Source organism: Monodon monoceros, unplaced genomic scaffold, assembly GCF_005190385.1.
Source record: "Monodon monoceros isolate NGI ecotype Baffin Bay Population unplaced genomic scaffold, NGI_Narwhal_1 Super_Scaffold_2, whole genome shotgun sequence".
Taxonomy (NCBI): Eukaryota; Metazoa; Chordata; class Mammalia; order Artiodactyla; family Monodontidae; genus Monodon; species Monodon monoceros.
The window spans coordinates 73,034,855-73,058,160 of record NW_021703776.1 but is presented as its reverse complement, the minus strand read 5'-3'; the positions used below and the strand labels follow the sequence as shown (position 1 = coordinate 73,058,160).

The 23,306-nt window shown below is 39.3% G+C and overlaps 1 protein-coding gene across 1 annotated transcript in view; it reads right to left on the bottom strand.

The window, feature by feature from the left end:
- Window positions 1-11,765, bottom strand: part of CFTR (CF transmembrane conductance regulator) — a 195,529-nt gene extending 183,764 nt beyond the window's left edge. The window contains exon 1 of the mRNA XM_029234325.1: window positions 11,587-11,765. Coding sequence (XP_029090158.1) covers window positions 11,587-11,639 — 53 coding nt within the window. The 5' untranslated portion in view covers window positions 11,640-11,765. The remainder of the gene's footprint in view (window positions 1-11,586) is intronic.
- Between the last annotated feature and the right edge of the window lie 11,541 nt (window positions 11,766-23,306).

Genomic DNA, 23,306 nt, shown 5'->3' with positions numbered 1-23,306 from the left:
GACATAGAGAACAGACTTGTGGTTGCCAAGGGAGAGGGATGCACTGAGAGTTTGGGGTTAGTAGATGCAAACTATTACATTTAGAATGGATAAACAACAAGGTCCTAATGTGTAGCACAGGGAACTGTATTCAATATCCTGTGATAAGCCACGATGGAAAAGAATATAAAAAAAGAATGTCTGTATGTGTATAACTGAGTCACTTTGCTGTACAGCAGAGACTCGCACAGCATTGTAAATCAACTATACTGCAATAAAAAAATTTTTTTTTAAAAAAGAAGAATTTTAGGAAAGAGAAGTTTAGTGGAGCTGGGAGAAGATGGAATCACCTCCATATCCCACGTTTTATGATTATGTGGTAGAATCCTGGTTTTTGTCCTCAAATCTGCAGTTTTCCAATCTTTCATTAAGGTTGAAAAGCACTAGTTGGGCCATTTAAACCCACTTTCTTAAGATTAACTTAATGGCTTTTAGACTTTAGTATGCAAAAAGAATCACCTGAAATGTAACAAACAAACAAATAGGAAACAAAAAACCAAGATTATAGTTGCCCTCTCCCAGAGATTCTGGATTTAGTTGCTATGGAGTGGGACCTAGGAATCTGCATATTTAATGTAAGATATATTATAGATACATAGATCTATCTTAATATATTTTTTGAGCAGGTGACTGGCAATTTGAGAAGCACTTATCTGAAGCTATAGAAAATACTGATATTTATGAAGGGCTTCTAATTTTAAGAGCATAAGTTTTTACCTAAAGAATTTCTTGGGACTTCCCTGGTGGCAGAGTGGTTAAGAATCCGCCTCCCAGTGCAGGGGACACGGGTTCGAGCCCTGGTCTGGGAAGATCCCACATGCCGCAGAGCAACTAAGCCGGTGCGCCACAACTATGGAGCCTGCGCTCTAGAGCCCACGAGCCACAACTACTGAGCCTGTATGCCACAACTACTGAAGTCCGCACACCTGTGCTCCGCAACAAGAGAAGCCACCGCAGTGAGAAGCCTGCACACCGCAACGAAGAGTAGCCACTGCTCGCCGCAACTAGAGAAAGCCCACACTCAGCAACAAAGACCCAATGCAGCCAAAAGAAAAAAAAAGAATTTCTTAATCCTGTTTCTAGCTAGATTTCTTTTCCAACAGAATAACTAAACTTTGATCAAATTTTCATTGATAGGAGATTTGGCAACTCATTGTTTTTTAATAATAACATACATGTCTACTAACCCCAGAATCTAACTCTACTTCGCAGTAATAGTGGCTGGAGTGACAGACCGTGACTCAAGAAAGACAAGAGTTGTGTTGCTACCCTTGGCAGAAACAGAAACAATTGAATCAGCAAAACCTTGTATGAGAGTTCAAAAAGGCTGCCAAGTTACAAGTTAACACCTCAGTGGATCCAAAGACTGTGTTCAAGGACTAAATCCAATATACATTTCTAAATGTAATGATCTTATCTTTACATTTCATAGGAAGTATTTAAAAAATTTTTAAATACATCAAACAATATTTGCTGTCAAGGAATTATACTGCTGACTTTAGAAAAGTTTATGTGAGATGACCTTTATTCAGTCATTTGGTAAATCAATAAAAAATTTAGGCCCCCTTCATTAAATGGAGTAAGGGAAAATCTATAGATATATATGATAGCCTTTGCTCCAAAGAGAAATAAAATTGTCTCATTAAAAATATCAATGTGAAAATTCTAGTAAAAGAATAATTAGAATGTATAATAGGTTTTGATATGTGGCCTAAGCCTTCAAACTGCTATATTCTGGAATATATCAGAGATTCAACATTTATACTGAATAAAGGCATGCATGCATGAATAAATGAATGAATAAAAATCACATTAGTATTTCAAAAATTACTTTTACATTAATGAGTTCATTTTACAGTGGTTGTCTTTCTAGCTAATAAAATTGCATAAAACCTTAGCTCCGATGTTATTGGGATGGCTGAATTGGAGCTTTAATTTCATCAGTCTTATAAACTCTTAATACAGTGAATAAAATTTTGGATCTCAGCGTCATTATATATTTTATGCTCTTATTTTTGAAACTGATTTATGAAAATACCTATTGTTTAACTTCATGAATGATGTTGAGCCAAGTTTGCTCCATAATCAAATTAATCCATAGGGGATTTATTTGTGCACTTTTGTTCACAGTCCATATATACAAGATATACATTCACTTTTATGGATAGGAGAGATTAACTCTAATAGATCTCAGATGAAAAGCGACGGAAAAGAGGCTAACGTGTTTCAGAAGCCAACCCTATCTTTGATTGAAAGGGAGAAGTTCTTTTGGTAATAAATATTTCATCAGCTTATTTATTATTTTGAAAAATGTATTCAGAGGTCCAAGACTAAATTGAGTTTAAGGTCTTTTTTTTTTTTTAAGACTAGATTGTGGTATATACATTTAGGAAGAAATTCTGGAAATAATCATTGAAATCATCTGTTTTAAAATTAAACTGTCAGGCACCCAGAATACTCACATGATATTTGAAGAGAAAAAATATTTCAGGTGGAAAACTCATCTTTAGCAAAGCACTGACCTTCTGAAGAAAAATAATAGTGTACTAACTTAACCTAGAATTTTCCTAGAAAGTCCTGTAACCCACACAAGAAAGCAAACAAAAAAACCAAATTTTCCTATTTTGTTATACTTTAGAATTCATGGATTTGGTAAAGCAACTAAAATTTTTATTCAAAATTGATATTTTATCTTCAGGAAAGTCAAATGGAAAGTTTTTAAAATTTCATATTTATAAGTAAATTTTTACATTTCCATCAAAAATTAAATTTTAGAAGTATAAACATTAACTGAATTAGTCAAGTTTTATTCATTCAACAAGTATATATATATATATATATATATTTTTTTTTTTTTTTCTTGCGGTACACGGGCCTCTCACTGTTGTGGCCTCTCCCATTGTGGAGCACAGGCTCCGGACGCGCAGGCTCAGCGGCCATGGCTCATGGGCCCAGCCGCTCCACGGCATGTGGGATCTTCCCGGACCGGGGCACGAACCCGTGTCCCCTGCATCGGCAGGCGGACTCTCAACCACTGCGCCACCAGGGAAGCCCCAACAAGTATATTTTAAAGGCCTACTATTCACCAGGGAGTCAGACAGGTGCTGGAACCAAAAGATGGATAAGATAGAGCCTATACCTTAAAGGACGCATAAAAAAAATGTATACGCAAAAAAGAAGTAAAGAAGAGATGGTCAGTAGGTTCCTGTAAGACAAAACTATTCTGAGAAGTTAATATCTAATCTAATGTTAAACTACTGTTACCTCTTCTGAAAAGTCCACTTTGCATGTCTAAGCGTTTCACTTACTTTTAAAATTACTCAATTATTGAACACACTAATGTTAATTACAAATGAGCCCTGAAATTTTTTCTAGATCTTTATTTAAAACTAAGTAATTTTAAAGCTGCAAATTCTGAAGCTTATTGCAATAGTTTTTTTAAATATTATATGAAATTCAATTTTCAGTGCCCATAAATAAAGTTTTATTGGAATGCAGCCATGCCCATTTGTTTGCATCCTGTCTATGGCTGCTTCCCTACAATGGCAGAGACTATGTGGCCCACAACATTGAAAATATTTACTACCTGGCCTTTTACAGAAAAAGTTTGCCGACCCCTGATGTAAAGGATAGCAATGGATTTGGGCTGAAAAAGTACAGCTTTGTTGTTGTTGTTCTATTTTCCAGAGTTCGTAGAGATATTTAAAATAAATAAAATGTGCAAAGAGAGCTTCCTATAAAGTTTGTCCAGTATGCTGCCTCTATGAGGATTGCTAATCCTGGCCAGAAGTGGCTTCATTTTCTTGTTGCTCCCATAGCCAATACTGGGCTCCAAGGTCTAGCCTAGAATCTCCTCGAAACACAGCTGTCAGCACCTCTAGGATTCTGCCTATTAAGCTTAATTTTCACATAATGGTCTGACTGGTAACAGATGAAACTCCTGTGTCCATTTTTGAAGTTAAGAACTTCAGTTAAGAATTTCACTAGGTGTTGGGGTTGGGTGTGAAGTTGGGCAGAAAGTAGCTGCACCTATGTAGGCAATGCTAAGAAATTTCTGTGTGCTTTAACAGGTTCAAAGTTTTAACATAAAACAATGATATGTAATCTTTTCAAGAGTATGAGAATCTTCTTCTTTCAGATTAACAAAACTTAATAGTGGTATTAGGTATTAAATTAGAGTTTAAAATATATATTGAAACCACAGTGTTACCCATGGGCTTACACATTCTACATTATATATTTCTGTAACTTTGAAATACCTTTTTGCTAATGATCATGCATTACCTTTTTCAGTTATATTTTTTTCAGATTGTATTCCAGAAAATCTTTTTTTCAATCACCACAGACAATACTTAAAGACCCAGTGAATTTTCATACATCCTTCTTAAACGTCTATGATCGTAATAATCAGCTGTGTAAAAACTGCTGTTTAAATGTGTGAAGTTATGGTGGGATGGGGACCCTTCATATATCAGTTGGTGGGTTTGCAGGGGAGGGTGCTAAGTAGAATTTAACTAGTGCTGTCCCTAGTATACCGCTGCTTTTTTTCTGACACACTCTCAGGTGACTCCATATCACAAAAAAGTTCAAAAAGTCAGCACTTTAAATTATTACCTAGATACCACCCTGGACTTCACTGAACAGTGTGAGGGATGTATTTACAATTCTGACTGTCACCTCTGACATCTAAATATCTCTCACCTAAAGCTCTAAATCACTTCAATGTGTTTTCAAATAATCATATTACCGGGCCTTGAGCCGTATGCATCATTTCCTTTTTCATCTCAAAAAGAAGTTGAGAGTCTTCATAAGCCTCCACCTCCCCCCGCAAGATGCCTCCTCCAACTGAAACCTCTGCCCTCAGCAAGCGTCAACACCACCCACTGCTACCCATGTCAGCAAATCTAGACAGCATCCTTGATTCTTCTCTCTTCTTCACTTTCCACCTCTAATCAATTACCAAACCTGTTGATTTTACCTCCTAATGTCTTTCAAATCCACTTTTCTCTCTATCCCAACTGCTACTCTTTCATTTCATCAGTTTTTTGCAAAACTGCAACAGCTTTGAACTGGACACATTGCTCCCCTGCTACAAAGCCACGGCTTTTGGCTTTCAGTATGATAAAGCCCAGACAAAGTTCACCAAGCCCCTTACGATCTGGTCCTCACTAGAGTTCCAGACCCAGCTCCCACAAATCTTTGTCACACATCTTATGCTCCAGTTACCGGGAACTTCTTTGACTCTTTTGAAGGTGCCATGCTCGCTTTTGCTGCCAGTGCTACACACAGTCTGCCACTTCTGTATTTAAATTTTTCCTAACCCAGCCCTACCCTTTTTGTCTGGATAGGTGCCAACTCAAGAGTCACTCCTGCAGCAAGCCTTCCTTAACCGGTCTAAGACTGGATTAGATGCCCAGGAAGAGTTACTATAAGCCCTTGAAAATCTGGGTTTCAGAGAACTCATTCCATGAAGGCAGCAGCAATTTCTTCCTTGTCCACATCAACCTTCAAAATGCCTCTCATAGAATACAGAAGGTGGTGAATTAATGAATTAAGGTATCCTCCAAGCTGTGCTGAATCATAACCTACAAAGCCAGTATTGCTCTGACTCAGTTCTCTGAAGCAACCTATGGGAGAATTCTCTGATTATATCAGAGTAAAGCCCAGTTGTCCAGTTTCAGAGCTAAGAATCTTAACCAAAAGGACTGAGCAGAAATCTTCAAATCACTTCTTGACCCCATAAGCAAGGAATTAGCAAGCAGGCCTTCCCGCAAGGCAAAGGCCTGGCTATAAAGGAAGATAAGAAATATTTCACGGAATAATTACTCTAAGTATTAGAAAATCTGTCCAGGGTCCTGCTCACTTTGACCTCTCTTTATCAGAATAATGCTGTATTACAGGACTGTTGAATGTCAGCAAACTACAATATCCATAAATCTCCATGGATCACCATGGAATTATCATCATCACAAAGAAATATTTAGTAAACTGTTGCATGCAGGAGTCTTGAAATGGTCTGAATACTAAACAAGTCATAGAAGGCCCTGACATCCAGGGCTTTACAATTTGAAAGAGTCATTGATGTCAAAAGATAGTAATAAGCTAACAGAGCTGCACAAAGAATAGCAAACTTGACAAGTCTTGCGACTTGGATACAGCTGTGAAAACAGATCATTCAGAGCTCTGTAAGAATATATTCGTTCTCTACATCAAGCAATCTAAGTGAATTTTTACAGGTTTCTTGCAAAAAGAAGCCTAAACTCTTAGGTTCAATAGCAAAGCCACTTTGTAATGCTAATTTTACTTTCAAACAACCACAAGGTAAAATCTTTGGAGCTGAAGAGAAGCACCTGAAATAGTAATGTTAACATATTTATAAAGTAAGCCTTCAGTCAGGGTTCCCAAACAACCAGACCTCTATCATAATCTGTTTTCTCCTCTTGACATCATTGCATCACAGAGATTTTGCTCCAGGGAAGAGCCCTACACAGATGCGTCAGGAATCACTGGAATCAAAATTGCCAAAATTGCTGCTGAGTCAGAGGTGGTTTTAAAGTTTTGATAAACAACATACAGCTGCACGCTAAACGGTTAACACCCTTCCCTGATGGTTTTGCAATCCTATCCTTATATTGTAGCTCTATCACTGAAATTATAGGTTCCTGTGAAGCGACACTGATACTAATAATACATTTTATACTGCGGATCATTTAAGGGCCTTTTAAACAAGTTTTAACATTTATGCACTGAATATTATCACACTAACTCCTACTTCTTCCCATGAAACATAAATGGAAAACTGAAAAACCATGATTTCCCTAGTGTATCAGTTGGCTCTAGAGGATATTTTGACTGTCACATCAAACATAAAATATTAATGAACTAGTTAAGACAGCTGATTCCACTTCTCTCTTTAGCAAGGGATGGAATATTACAGTTACACGGTATGGTATGTGTTATAAGTACATAAGAATCTTCCCAGAGAGTTGAGTAATAATTTGAACCAGCATATAAAAACTATTGGAATACACTTCATAACCAAGGAGGAATTTTTTAAACTTGCAAAATGAACTAAAAGAAACTTAGTATATACACATATATTTTATATAATAAAATATAATTACAATTTTAGTAATATCATGCAGAGGAGGTACTTTTAGAACTGAGAGTTAAATCAATCAAACTTGACACAGATCCCAAGTTGCAAATCTGAACTGTATCATAAAAATCATGATTAGCAAAAGACAGGTGGGTAGAAAGGAATTTTAGGGGACTGGTGTAGGGAGTCAACATTTGTCAGTGTTCAGGCAACACTGTTCCGGGGGGGCCCCTGTCCCAAAAGTGGCCTCCTCCAATTCCTACAAGAGACAAAGCCAAGAGGATGTATGGGAACCCTGGGCTGTCCTCACTGGATGGCATTTGCCCACTGACTGACTAAGTGAACTCATGCTATTGAGGGACCCTTGGCAGCTGTACATATCAATACGAATTGTGCAACTCCTATTGGCATTTTGTTTTATGCATCTATTTCATTTGATTTGGATAGTCTAAGCCTTGTCTGAGAGACGAACCTGAGATACAATATGTGTATTGATCAGGATAGGAACAGGCCCTTGTTTGAGTGGCCATCTGGTCTCCCTTGGCAACATTTCTATAAATACCCCCAACCAACTGCAAAACTACTTATGGCTCTGCCATAATTTTAGATTCCCTCACACCTTGCAAAAAGTAAATAAAATGTAAATATAAAGTCATTGTGATGGATTTTTTTTTTACATATACTGTAATTTATATAACCAAATTAGTGTGGTCCTCTTCAAAATTGTCATCTTTATGGGTCTTTCATTACATACTTGCTGTAATCACCTTCTGTTGCTCAAAGCACTTTCGTTTCTCTTCATTAAGAAATATCTTTAAAGTTTGCAATACACTTTTGGAATGATAATACCTAAACTTAAGTAGCACTTGGCTGTTAACAAAGCAAATTATGATGAAAAATCTTTATACTTTTTTGAGCTACAATCAAGTCATTTAGAAGCAAGTCCAAGTGATTGGTCTGGGTAATATAACTTTTAATCCAAGGCAAGCTATGACTATAAAATAATGGCTAAAAAAGGTAATGAAGCTACTTATGAGAATAAATTTATATACTGTTTTAAAGTTAATTGCATTAAAAGAATCCAAAAATATTCTGATCAAAGGCAGAATTTCACTGGTAGCTACTTTGATCCACCACATCCATCCTGATGTAGAAATTCTAGTGTATTTATTTAAAAATCTCTCATTACTTCATATTTAATGATTACAAAAGTAACTTAAATTATCTTATTATTAACCTGAGACTTACAAATTTCGACTCTTTGCTGAATTTCCACTTTAGAGCCTAACCTTGTTTACTTTTTGGTCTTACTCGAGACTTACCTGTAGAATTTATTCGGGGCCCCTATATCCAGTCTTAGTAAGAAACCTGTGGCATTGTACACATGGATTCTGTGGGGCTCTGACAATTCCTCAAGTATAGATCTAGACTTCTGGTATGAAAACCATGACCAAAATTCAAGCTGTGTCATCTGACACATGGTTTGGTACACAATCTAACATCTAAAGAGAATATGGGAAATTCAGGGCATGAGAGAAGACAGAGAACAAACTGAATAACCACCTTTAAAAGTTAGAAAATGTAAACTTGACAAATTGCTCAAAAATGAAAAACATAATCTCTCTTGGTAAACATTTGTAAATCAATTGCACTGGTATATAAACTATAAATTCTATGCAAATATATCACCTCTAGTTTAAAAACATCTTTGTATTTCATAAAAGCTTTAAGTTAATGTAACTTGGTCTCCATGATACACACTATTTGAATTTTTGTGGTGAAATTCTCTTTTAGGTTATGTTTATAATATTGACATTATTATTATTTTATGCATTATGACACCTCAGATATCTTTCAAATTTCATACTTGATGTGAAATTCATGCAAAATTAAGAAAGTACTTAGGGTTTCCCTGGTGGCACAGTGGTTGAGAGTCCGCCTGCCGATGCAGGGGACGTGGGTTCGTGCCCCGGTCCAGGAAAATCCCACACGCCGCGGAGCGGCTGGGCCGGTGAGCCATGGCCACTAAGCCTGAGCGTCCGGAGCCTGTACTCCGCAACGGGAGAGGCCACAACAGTGAGAGGCCCGCGTACCGTTAAAAAAAAAAAAAAAAAAAAAGGTATAATCTATAAACCAGACCAAACAGCTTTACTCTTTTATGACTCTGAAACTGAATGGATCATACTCAGAAAGTTAAATTCTGAGGCATTTAACAACATATGATACAAGCATATGACTTTTTTCCTGTATATCTGGTAATGCCATGTTGGACGAGATTTTTCCTAAATTAAATTCTCATCTAGGCCCATTCATTGCACATACAGGTGGATGGTCATAAAATTATATTCAACAAAGATGAATTGAATATTTTATATAAACAAGGTATGTGGTATCGTAAAGAATGTAAAAATATGGTAATTAATAATAATAACAGTGGCAGCTAACATTTACTAGGCTAACGACTCTACATGCATTTTCTCAACAGATTAACCCCTAAGACATCGGTCCTACTAGTGCCCAAGTTTTAAAGGTCAAGTCACACAAACAGATATGTTAAGGGACTTGCCTCAGGTCACAGAGCTACTAAGTAGCAGATCCAGGATCTGAATCAAAGCAATCTGAATCCAAGGCCTAAAACCCTGGACCACTAAGCAGGACTACTGTCTAATCCGAAGACAGAAAATACGTTTCTTACCTTTTCAGAATTACAACCCAGAAGGAAGTTTATAATCACCGGTACTTTAGGTGAATGTCAGTTCCTATAAATAGTAGGAACTTAACTTTTAAAAATATACCTATTCTTAGAGCAACTTATTATAAAGTAGTTTGAAGAGCAGGACTGAGTATGCTCTTCACAAATTTAGTAGCCATTATAATATTTATTTTTTAACAAATCCACCTGAGAGCATTTTTAAAACTAAACCAAAATGTATAAGGTGATCTGTTTTAAAAAAAGAAAAAAATACTTTGATAGACCAACAGTGATATAATTTAAATCAACAATGAGCTAATTTAAAGTTCCTTAGTATTATACTTAGACGTAGCCATGGGATATGTATTCTTCTGAAAACTGCATTTTTTTAAAAACTGCATTTTTAGACAGAATGGCATTTAGGTTCCTCCAAGTGCTCTAGTAGAAAGGCTACAATTTATGCCAATTACCATTCTGATTTGGTAAATAACAGGAAAACAGATCAACAGACAATCCCATTCATATAGATGCAGTAACAAAAGGTGCTGAAAACACCCACCCAAGAGGCAATTCCAAACAGTAAAGTCCTTCTCTCCCATCCACAGGGAGGAGCTCTCCTTCTACGGCCTATGCCCTCCCTAGCACCTGAGTTCCAGGTTTGCTGCACATTCAGAGAATAAAACATTTTAGAAAGATGTGAAAGCCAAGCTCCTTTCTCCCACACACATATGAGCATATTTATAATGTATTTGGCTTTTCTGATACCTAAGTATGCTGATTCATTAGATAATTATGAATTAAGTAATATCCCATGAGAGAGCTGAACCTATTCATTCATTCATACAAGTATAACAGAAATAAAGTAGATACAGTATCCAAAGAACACTTCAAATATGAAATGCTACATCCAACTACACTTTGCCTAAGACTCTGAACTTAGACTCAATTTTTTAAAATCTCATTAGTTGAAGTTCACAAGCTTTTATGGCTCATCACATGTAAAGTAGGATAAGAGTACAATTTATTAAATGTCAGTTGGTTTAACTTCAGTACCTATTCCCATGGCTTCACATTTCCATGGTAATTCTGACCCCTCTTTTAAAATGTATAGCTTGTAGAATTGGCTTTTTTAAAAACAGATATTTCGAAGGATTTGCTTTCATTCTTAAAAAAAAAAGAATAATGGAATTGTGGCAAATACTTGTTAGATATACTCAGTATCATAACAATAAAAACTTTAAGCACATATTACCCACTTTATATTTCTCCCCTATAAACGTTCAAAATTCAGTCAACAAGTGTTTTCTGAGCACCTACTACATGCAGGCATGGCACTTGTAGTACATGAGCCAAGAAGCCTTCTAAGTTTCCAAGGCATGAAGGAGGGAAAAACAGGGGCCAAACGTAAGTATTTGTTATTAACAAGTTTATAATTCACAAGTTTCTCAGAAAAATCTAAGGAGACAATTGCACAGTAGCACATTTGGGTCTTGAGAGTGATTTTCAGCTGCAAGTAGTTAAAACTTCAGGGTTAAGCTAAGGCTCTTTATTCACACAATCGGCTTCAGTTTACTCTTTTATCTCTTCCTAATGTTTTCTATCTTATTCCACAAAATCCTCGTTCTCCTCCATAGCAATGAATGACAGCGCATCTTTTTAAAAAACTATTCCACTTAACCCAAAACCCAGCCCATACACGCGTCCTCCTCTTTCCTGGGCACGTGTGCTTCCAAAGCTCAGCTGGACACCCTCTCACCTGAAAAAAAGTTGGGAGAAGACGCTGGCCTTTTCCAGAGGCGACCTCTGCATGGTCTCTGGGAGCACCGGGGTCCCTGCCGGGACAGGCCGGGCACGAGCTCCTAATGCCAAATGCCCTACTCTTCTCAGAGACTGCCGCTCACCCCTTTTTCTCTGACCTGCTGTGATGTCATTTGCTTCCAACTCCCCCCACCCACCCCTACCCCACACACCTCCCCTCTCCTTTCGCTCCTTCCCCCGCCTCCACTGCCCAGGTTAAAAGCTGGACGCTGCCTGGTCCGGCCCCAAATTTGCTCTAGCGGCTTTCTCCACCCCGTCCGCGCCCAGCGTCCGCGCCCAGCGTCCGCGCCGCGCCCGCTCCTTCGTTCTCGCCTCCTTCCCTCCCTCGCTGCGCCGCGCCACCCTTTCCCGGTTCTGACTCCCAGCCTTCCCTCCCTCGCGCGCGCTCCTTCCAGGTCCGCGTCCCTACCTACCGTCCGGCCCCAGCCCAGCCCGCTGGCGGGGGACCGTCGCGGCCGCTCTCCAGGTCCGGTCTCCGACCCTCGAAGACAGATGGAGCCACCAGCGGAAGCAGCGCCAGTCAGTCCGCCGGGAGCCTCCTGGACCCTCCTGCGCGCCAGGCTCCGCGAGACCCAGGGCACGCCGCGGCCAACTTCCCCGAGCCTTCTTCCTCCTCCCTTTTTCCGAGATCCTAGCCGGGTTCGTGTTACGTTTGCACGGTGCCTTTTGAAAGGGGAACGAAAAGATGTCTCTCCTGTATCAAACTGCAGCCTCGGAGAGCTGCAAAGTTCCGCGGCAGCGTCTGATGTGTTCGCCTTAGCGCTTCCCTTGAGTGTCAGAGGGGAAAACCAAGCTTGTTCGTTTGCAGGCTTAGGTGAGCTGCAAGTGTGGCCCCTTAGGAGACGTACTTCAGGTGGAGGGAATCCCTATAAGGACGTAAGAGGAATTGCCGCTTTGTCCATTACCCGCCCAGGATTTGTTCATCGTCTGTCCTAAGTTTTTCAGTCCGGCTTGCAGTTTTCAAGAAGGCTTTTGTGTGTGTTAGCGACTACGATGATGACAAGCGGACAGTGTGTAGACTCACCCGCCATCCTATAGTTCCTAGTCTCGGTCAGCAAAATATCTTGACCAGTAACACTGAAAGGAATCCAAACAATCTTTGAAGCGAAGGTAGCATGTTAACGCTGACCTGCCTCAGAGAAACGCCATCTTCAACTCTTGAAGGGCATTTAAGCTTTCCCAGGTGTGGGCGCTCTAGCTTCCCCGAGTTTTTGCTGCGTGGATTGTGTGCCTGTTTGATGGTTTTTAAAGAACCAAATCTTTCGTTCCTGAATCCTGTTGTGTAAAAGCACAAGGGCACATTGAGTTTAAATTGAAAAATTCAAATGGAAGTAAAAAGTTTGGTCTGATTACGTTAATGCCTCTACAGCTAAAGCAAGGGCGTTTACTTATGAATTGCTTATTGTTCACTTGTGGTCACCCAGATACAGTACAAATGAAACTGCAATTCATAATAACAGAAAGACAGGAACACGTATTTAAATTAATAAATGTGTTCAAATCAGGTCTTTATAGCTCCCCTTTGCATTTCCATGTCACCTTTTTTTTTTTAAACCTTAAAGTGGGTTTTATAAACATTTCAATTTTATTATCCTAAATTTTAACAGTAGGGAAAATAACACTAAAGAGATAGGCAAATTGCATAAAGTTAGATACCAGGAGAAAACTTAATTTCTAACACATGATCTCTTGCTTCAAATCCTGTACCTGTGTTTTCCTCTCTCCCGTATGGCAGGCAAATCTAGGCTCTGCCTTCATTATTGACTTTTCCCAGGTATGTGATTGAACTCACTTCATCCACTTTCCCACCCTCCACTCTACTGTTTGCTTTATAACTGCTAATGTAACCCATCAAATGTAATACACACATTTTGAAAGGAAGCGGTAATCAGTTCCTCTTTGTTCTCAAAGAGCAGGTGACAATAAAGAGATTAAGAATTGAGTTCCAAAGAAGATCACAGAAGCTGACCAAGTGATATGCCTCAGAGACCCCAAATATTTGTCAATCTCTTTCCTCTGAAAAGAATAGATAAAATAGTGACTATTTCTTGATTTCTTACTATTTGCCAGGCATCATCTCATGGGAATCTAACAACAACCATGTAAATAGGTGTTATTCTCCCCAGTTTTCAGTAGAGGAAACAGAAAAGAGAAGTAAATGCCTGTAATGATAGAGCTAACATTTAAACTCATGTCTGATTTCAAACCATCACGCCTATCAGTGCGTAATATTGCTTCTAATCAAATCACCCCTCATGCATTTATGTACTATCACTTACACTGGTATAACCAGTCTTTCTTCTCATATTAGTTTCATGCGATCGTAACTGCTAGACCTGTTCAAGAATGAGGCAAGAAAGCAGAAATCTGCAAACCAAGTAGCTACTGGAGTTCACACTTTTAAAAGATGACATCTAACTATAATATTCCATTTTAAGTGTGTGTACACACACATATTCCTAGGAAGACCCTAGTTTTTATCATGAAAGGTTACATCCCAAATTTGTTCTTGGCATAAGTAAGACTTCTCCATTATTCAGAACATTAACACGGTTAGCTGACATGAACAAATGAACTAATTGAGACGTGATATTCAAGGCTTGCATCTACGCACAAACGTAATGTGGGAATGTAGATTTATGCACTAGGAAAATGTTCAAATATGGCTGAAGGTCATGACTGAAATCCTAAATGTGTCTTTGAGATGTCAGGAATAGGAAAGAGATTAAAGGGCCAGGATGAAAATAAAAGGTGGTAGTAAGAAACAATGAAACTCTTCTCTCCACGCTGCTCAAATATCAGCTCACAAAATTTTATAATAACAGCTTATATATGTTAAGCACTTACCATGTATGTAAGGTGCCATGCATAGAATGCTTTGCCTTTTTTTAATCCTTATGACACCTTCATGAGATATTACCTTCTTCATTGTCTATATATTATAGGTGAAGAAACTGAGGTATAAAAAGTTTAGTAATTTTCCCAAGCAAGTTTCACAGTAAAAAGTAACAGAGAAAACTGAGACTTGAACTAAAGAGTCTATTGCCTGAGCACAAGCATTTAACCACTACTCATACTTCCCCCACAGAATTTCCTAACATTTTAAGCAGAACTGACCTTCAATATAGAAGATTAGGTGGCCATTTGTATGGGTTTTTTAAATTGTAGAATACATATAAAATTTGCTAACTTACACCTTTTTTGAGTGTACAGTCCAGTAACACATTCACACTGGTGTGCAATCACCACCATCACAGTAACCCTTTTATCTTGTAAAGCTGAAACTCTATACACATTACACAATAACTCCCCATTCTCCCTTCCCCCCAGCCCCTGGCAACCACCATTGTATCAATCCTTTCTTGTTTTTTATGATTTTGACTCTACCTCACATACGGGGAATCACACAGTATTTGTCTTTTTGTGACTGGCTTATTTCACTTAGCATAATGTCCTCAAGGTTTATCCATGTTGTAGCCTAGTGCAGGATTTCTTTCCCTTTTAAGGCTGAATAATATTGCATTGTACGTATATATCACATTTGGCTTATCCACTCATTTTTTGGTGGGCACTTGGGTTTCAGCTATTGTGAATAATGCTGCTGTGAACATGGGTGTAATGGTGTGGCATCATTTTAAAGGTATAGTAAAAAGAAACAAGAAGAAGAGAAGAAGGAGAAGGAAAGAAAGTCAATATTTATTTAGTACCTATTATGTGTTCAGCAATGTGCCATGTGCTTCCTCAAATGATCTCAATGTATGAAAGCTTGAGATAACCTTCCTCTCATATATTCCTGTCATACATTACTCACTCCACCATGAGATGATGGCTGAAGTTTCATCATTAGATATCACCAGAGTGCAACTGCCTATACTTATCCATTATGTTCAATTTAATATGACTGTGTTCCTCAGATTCTCTCTTGAGAACAGGCCTTAATAGGGATAAGCAGGTCATGACAATGAGTGCACTAAAACCTGGAAAAGTAGAAGGAAAAAGGAAAAAGTCACAAAACAAGAGAAGGGCAAATTCTTGTCAGCTTCATGTGCATAGGCTGGCTCTGTATATAAATGTATCTAAGCCAGAAGAGTAAGAGCGGCTGAGCTTTCCCACAGTGTGCCACAGTGTTGGCCAAGGATGCAAGTACACATCATAGTCTTACAAAGATGTTTCAGACCCAGACAGAGGTGTCCTGGTACATGACTAAGCCAGATTATCATTTATTTTTACCACTTCCAACATTCTGTTTGGTCTGAAAATTCTGTTTATAAACACACATGCACACATACTTCTGTTTATACACATACATAACCTTTCTTCCCCACAACCTCCTTGGAGACAAGAATTGTGTCCTCTGTTTTCCTTTCAACTCATCTCTTATTTAGTAATACTGTGTACAATCAAACAATTTTCTCTCGGGGTTACTGACCTAATAGTTGAAATGTCATCCTAAAGGGGGAATCTGAAGATGCTCAAGAGATGAATCGTTGCCATTAATGTCTCAGCAAGCAAGAGCTCAGTGCTAAGGCAGGAGTACGGAATAAAAGAGGATCTCCACCCTCCAAAACTCAGAATCTACCCATGGTCACCAAAATTCCCTGAAGAGGGTAGCAGAGTGTAGTGGAAAGAGCTTGGGCTTTGAGGCAATAAAGAGTTGGTTTTTCAGTCTTGGTACCGCTACTTACTTAGCTGTGTGGTCTTGGGTAAGTTACTTAACCTTTCTGTGTCTCAGTTCCCTTTTCTGAAAATGAGGTTAACAATACCCACTTCCAAGTGTTGTTGAAAGTATTCAGTCATTGTCTTTCTACCTCAGCACTACTGACATTTGGGGCTGAGTAACTCTTTGATGTGGGCGGACTGTCCTGTGCATTGTAGGAGGTTTAGCAGCATCTCTAGCTTCTACCCCTTGGATGCCAGTAGAACTACCCCCTCCCCCCAGATGTGACAACGAAAACTGTCTCCAGACTTTGCCAAATACCCTCTGGGTGGCAAAATTTCTCCCGTTATGAATCACTGGATGAAATTATTTAAAGGTGAGGCATACAACAGCCATAAAGGACTTAGAACCTAATAAGGACTCCACAAACTTTAGAATTTATTGTTACATATCACTAGTGATAAATCAGAAATCAGTGTAGCATTGCAAAATGGATGGTTACAGAAAACGGAACTTCTTACCAGCTATCAGAATTCTCAGGAACACTGGGCTCTCTCATCCCCTCTGAAGTTATTTGCTTGTATTCAGATTACATAAAAGGCGGAAATTCAGGTACCCTTCCAATTGTAAGCTAATTTTGATTTAGAGGCAGAACTATGTTTTTATACTGTGGAAACATTCTTACTACTTTTGCATTGAAATGACATTTGAAAGCTCTATTTTTCAGTTCCTCTCATTTTAAGCTCATCACCGGTGGTATATTCTTAACAACTGTATCCAGATGGAATTTGGCACCCTGAGAGTCTTCTATAACTTAAAAGTACTTCCTTGTAAGGGAAGCCTTAAGGATACTCAATCTGTACAAAACAGGAGATTATTAATGCTACTAATGAACTGGAACTATTGTGAACAATAGTTAAAATACTTTGGGGCTTCCCTGGTGGCGCAGCGGTTAAGAATCTGCCTGCTAATTTAGGGGACACAGGTTCAAGCCCTGGTCCAGGAAAATCCCACATGCCGCGGAGCAACTAAGTCCGTGAGCCACAACTACTGAGCCCACGTGCCACAACTACTGAGGCCCGTGCGCCTAGAGCCTGTGCTCTGCAACAAGAGAAGCCACCGCAATGAGAGGCCCATGCACCACAATGAAGAGTAGCTCCCGCTCGCCACAACTAGAGAAAGCCCGCACGCAGCAACGAAGACCCAACACAGCCAAAAATAAAATAAATAAAAAGTAAATAAAATAAAATACAACTTTTTAATGAATGTAAAAGCTAATAAATCTGGGATTTTCTAAAACTCCTTTTTATAAAATGTTTCATTGTTTACATTGGTGCTTTTCCATTTTTCCTACTGAAGCTTTTTTAGAAACAAGAGAATGTATAACACCAGATTAAATTTTCATTGATGATATCGTCTTGAAAGCCAGATGTTCTCTATAGAATTAAAATTGTGGTTTAATATATTTAAACCTTAAGAAAAATTTTCCTCAGGCGAATTCTATACTAATTAATCTATGTGCTTCATAGAAGAGTTACATTTAGAAAGACAGTAGAGAGACTTCCCACTGGTGGCCCAGTGGGTAGGACTCCATGCTCCCAACGCAGGGGGCCTGGGTTCGATCCCTGGTTGGGAAACTAGATCCTGCATGCATGCAGAAACTGAGAAATCCCACATACCACATCCAACATGCCACAACGAAGATCCTGCACGCTGCAACTAAGACCTGGAACATCTTAAATAAATAAATAAATCTTTAAAAAAAAAAAAGAAAGAAAGAAAGTAGAGCGCAGTAAGTAGAATAGTAGGTTATTTACTTATTTGCAACTATTTCCCCCAAATAGATAATTTATAATAAAAACCTATAAATCAGGAGAATGTTTGAAATAAAAAATAAGAGAGACTAGGTGGGAAATTGTTATCGTATCTGGGAACTAAAAGTAATTCTGAATATCTTGGTTGTCAAAGTCCAAAAGGTTGTATTATTCTCATAGTCTGATACCTGACAGAGGTCGATACGCAAGTTCACCTGGGGAAAAAAAAAATCCTCCCTCTACCCCAATCTTTGAAGAGTTTGTCATTCAAAGACTTACAGAATTATTAATGAATGACATCATGGTCATTATTTTCAGCAATAATTTTTTCAGAAACATCTATTTGATGGTCATTTCTTATACCAATTCATAATTAAAGCCAAGGACACAACATGAAGTCAGTTACTCAAGGAAGGCTGTTCAGCCTGGGAAACTAGAATAGAAGAATTCCCAGGTTCAGAGTTTCCTTTCTGTTTTGCTTTCACTTACCCTATATAGACAAAGTCTATGAGATCTTGTTGTTTTAGACACTATGCTGGCTACTTATTGATCTACAAGTTCAATGTGATTGGTGAAACTATGGTGATTAATCTGTATGGTCAAAAGGACAACCAATTCCTGGTTCAGTGACTCTGGCTCATTGGCCTCCGCAGCCTGCATCGCAGTGTCTCCCAGTGTGACTACAACCTCCTTAACTTCAAAGACTGCTGAGAGGCAGCACTGATGAAGTGATGGCAAAACACTTTGGAATTCTTATTTACTTGAGCAAGAATTATGTTTAGCAATATGTATGAAAATCGTCTAAATCCTTTCTAGAATAAAGTGTATCATGCTAACTAAAGAAAATCAAACTGACAAATACGTATCAGAGTTTTCATCTAAACAAATTAGACAGTCATAAAATTTTACCTAAAACTAATTGAAAATTTTTATAACAAATTAAGTTTAGCATGATCCTGTTTTTCAAGAAAAAAATTATATGTTGTATATATTTATTTGCTGCATAAATAATATTACACACCTCAGAAAAACCCTATAAAGATGGTATATTTATTTTCATCGTTGTTCCATTTTACAAATGAAGAAACTGAGGTACAGAAGGTTAAAGACCATGTCCAAATTCAAGAAATAGGGCTAGAATTTGAACAAACCTATTGGTTTGGTTCTGGAGCTGAGCATTTAATCATGGTGCCCTGTGTGTAACTGGACCATATAGAACGGTTTTGTTTGTTTAACTAAAAGGAGCTGCTTTTTACAATTTATCCACTTGCTTCTCTGTTTAGGTGAAAACAGGGGCTTATTACAAAGGAGATGTTTCTTTCTTCTTTTTCTTCATTTCTTCAGAATCCACTGAGTGGTCTCTTCATTATAGGATTATAAAGTAGGTAGGTATCCATGGGGAGAAAGGGGGAAACAAAATCTTTTTTCTATTTCTTTCTTTTTAAAAATAAATTTATTTATTTATTTTTGGCTGCATTAGTTCTCCATTGCTGCAGACGGGCTTTCTCTAGTTGCGTCGAGCGGGGGCTACTCTTTGTTGCGGTGCGTGGGCTTCTCATTGTGGTGGCTTCTCTTGTTGCGGAGCATGGGCTGTAGGCGTGTGGGCTTCAGTAGTTGTGGCACGTGGGCTCAGTAGTTGTGGCTTGTGGGCTGTAGAGCACAGGCTCATTAGTTGTGGCGCATGGGCTTATTAGTTGCTCCGCAGCATGTGGGATCTTCCCAGGCCCGGGCTAAAACCCATGTCCCCTGCATTGGCAGGCGGATTCTTAACTACTGCTCCACCAGGGAAGCCCTTATTTTTCTTTTGAGGTTCAACATAGAATCTATTTGATGAATTGAGATGACCCCAACTGAAATGCTCAAATATGGACACCAAGGGTCCCCATGGAGAACCAGACATACCATGAGAGGAAAAGTTTAATGTCAATGTCTTCAGTTTGGTGGGAGATGGGCCACTTTGCAGCTGAAACTGGAAGGTGGCCTTTTCCTACCCATCATGGGATGCTGGGCGGGCCTTGCCAACTACTGGAGAAATGTTAAAAGTCCAATTATAATGTACTACTGGCTGAGACTAAGGTGGGGGAGTGAGCTTCATCTTCCTCTAGGAACTGCTATGACCTCTGCAGAGATCTGTTCCAACAGGGTATTGATCGTAGCAGCGCACCAGGGTGCATCAGACTCTGTGGGAGGACGTTTTTTCACCAGTAACACAATGTTGTGGTGACAGAGGCTCCTGCAGCAGAAAATGAGGTGGGGCATGCAACAGCAGCCTGGTCAGATTCTCCATATTCTCCATCTCTCTGGTGTTTGGAAACAGAAATAACCCCTTTGGATGATGAAAACCCTGGGGTTCCTGGACAGTTGGGGGATGGAGGAAGAAATGCATCCTGCGAAGTAAAGTGACTTTCTGATTCCATTCCACAAATGTTTTTGGAAAGCCTATAGCGCTGCAGCTCTATGTCAGGAAGGGGGGAAAGATGGAATTCTGCTACAACCTTCAAAGGGCTTCATAGATCTAATTTGTTACTTAAACTGACAAAACAAAGCATTAGTTGCCTGAGCCCAAAGGAAATTACCAGGGTCCATGTCTCTTTCATTCATTCTGGATTCTGCAAAATCTACAGCAACTCCCTAAATCTTCTTCAGCAACCTTTCTTTTGCCCCACCCCAGGGCTGCACTGTTTCCCCATTCCTGGTTTTAGGATACAGTTACAAAGATGCCCTGTCAAGAGTAGCAGAAAAATACTTCCATCAAGTAACTTTAAACATATGACCCATAACCAGCTTCCTCTACTAGTTCATCAGAAGTTAATATTCTTAAATAAATCCTATGAGTGTTACGTGTCTTATGTAAGTGCCACAGTTATACAGCATTTCATTTTGTGCAGGTTAAGAGCAATAATTTTTTAAATGTAGAAATGCCAGATAAGACACAATTTTTAGAACTCTAAATTGGCAATTTTTTTCTTAAAAAAAAAAACAAAGGGCTTCCCTGGTGGTGCAGTGGTTGAGAGTCCGCCTGCCGATGCAGGGGACGCGGGTTCGTGCCCCTGTCAGGGAAGATCCCACATGTCGCGGAGCGGCTGGGCCCGTGAGCCATGGCCGCTGAGTCTGCGCGTCCGGAGCCTGTGCTCCGCAACGGGAGAGGCCACAACAGTGAGAGGCCCGCGTAACGCAAAAAAAAAACCACCCCAAAACAAAAAAAAACACTAGAGGAGCTTCTCTGGTGGCGCAGTGGTTGAGAATCTGCCTGCCAATGCAGGGTGCACGGGTTCAAGCCCTGGTCCGGGAAGATCCCACATGCCCGCGGAGCAGCTGGGCCCGTGAGCCACAACTACTGATCCTGCGCGTCTGGAGCCTGTGCTCCGCAACAAGAGGGGCTGCGATAATGAGAGGCCCGCGCACCGCGATGAAGAATGGCCTGCGCTTGCCGTAACTAGAGAAAGCCCTTGCACAGAAACGAAGACCCAACACAGCCATAAATAAATAAATAAAATAAATAAAAATTTTTTAAAAAACAAAACAAAGCACTAGAAGCCTCCAAAATGGAAGTGTCTCAGTCCTGTTTCTGCGGAGGACCCTGCAAACTCACCACTCTTCTCAGAGGCCAGGCTAAGGAAGGCACTGGAGGATCAGCAGTTCTCACACCCCTGTCAACACAGAGCTCTCCCCCGAGACAGAGCAGAAGCTCCACTCCCCATGCCCCTCAGGGCCCTAGGGGGAACAGAAACCTTGAACCTTTCTGCACCTGCCGAGTGCTTGGCACTGTGGGAACCCAGCAACTGACAGCTCCCTGGAGGGGAGCCAGGCCGAGTGGAACACCCAGTCCCACGCTGCGGGCTCCTGGCCAGCTCAGAGCCAGCCACCAGCTGAGACTGCACTGCTATGTTCTTCAAGGCCCAATTTGGTCGTGAGTCTAATTATCTTTAGGAATTCTTTTTGTTCTCAACCCAAACAAATTTGAGGCTTGTAACAATCTGGATAATTCAAGAAAAATGGACTTTTTTTCTGGAATCTGTTTCTATGTTCACTGATAATTAAATTTAAAATATACTTTCATTTGGCTGTGTAATAAAATAAACTTTAGATCATCTCCTTTTAAAGTTCAGAGCTTCTTCACTGGGAGCTGAGAATTCCTCATTTGTAAAACGGGCGAAACAAGAGCTTTCATTACATAGGGGTTGTTGTGAGGATTAAGTGAGTTGATATAAGTGAAAAATGTAACAGATTATCTACATAGGATAAGCACTCAATAAATAGTGTGTGTGTGTGTGTGTGTGTGTGTGCATTAGTGTGTTTCAAATTTCACATCCTTACATTAGTGATTCACTGAAGGCTGAAGTGGTTCTTCCACATTGCTTTTTTTACACAAAAGAATGAAATGAGCATGGGATAGTTCTTTTAATGCACATCTTCTCACCAAGTTTTACTTTTTGTTCATTTACTTCCTTCAAAAATAAGGGAAAATAAAACTCAACAATAAGAAAACAAACAACCCAATTTAAAAAACAAGCCAAACATCTGAACAGACACTGCACCAAAAAAGTTATACAGATGGCAAATAAGCATATGAAAAGGTGCTCATCATAATTTGTCATTAGGGAATTGCAAATGAAAACAACGAGACACCACTGCTCACCCTTTAGAGTGGCTCAAGTCCAAAAGCCTGACAATACCATATCCTGATGCGGATTGATTGTGGGATTGCAAAATAGTACAACCACTTTGGAATACAATGTGGCAGTTTCTTGCAAAGCTAAGTATAGTCTTACTAGACAATCTAGCAGACATACTTCTAGGTCTTTATCCAACTGATTTGAAAACTTACATCCACACAGAAATCTGCATGCCAATGTTTATAGTCGTTTTATTCATAATTGCCAAAACCTGAAGTAAACAAGATATGTGTCAGTCGGCAAATGTATAAACAGACTGGTCCATCTCAACAGTGGAATACTACTCAGTAATAAAAAGGGATGGACTATCAAGCCACGAAAAGACATGGATGAATCTTAATTGCATATTGTTAGTGAAAGAAGCCAGTGTGGAAAGTCTACATACGGTATGATTTCAATTATATGCATTCTGGAAAAGGTACAACTATTCAGAGATGTTACATGGATCACTCGTTGCCAAGACTTTGGGGTAAGGAGAGGGTTACATTAATGGAGCACAAGGAATACTTTT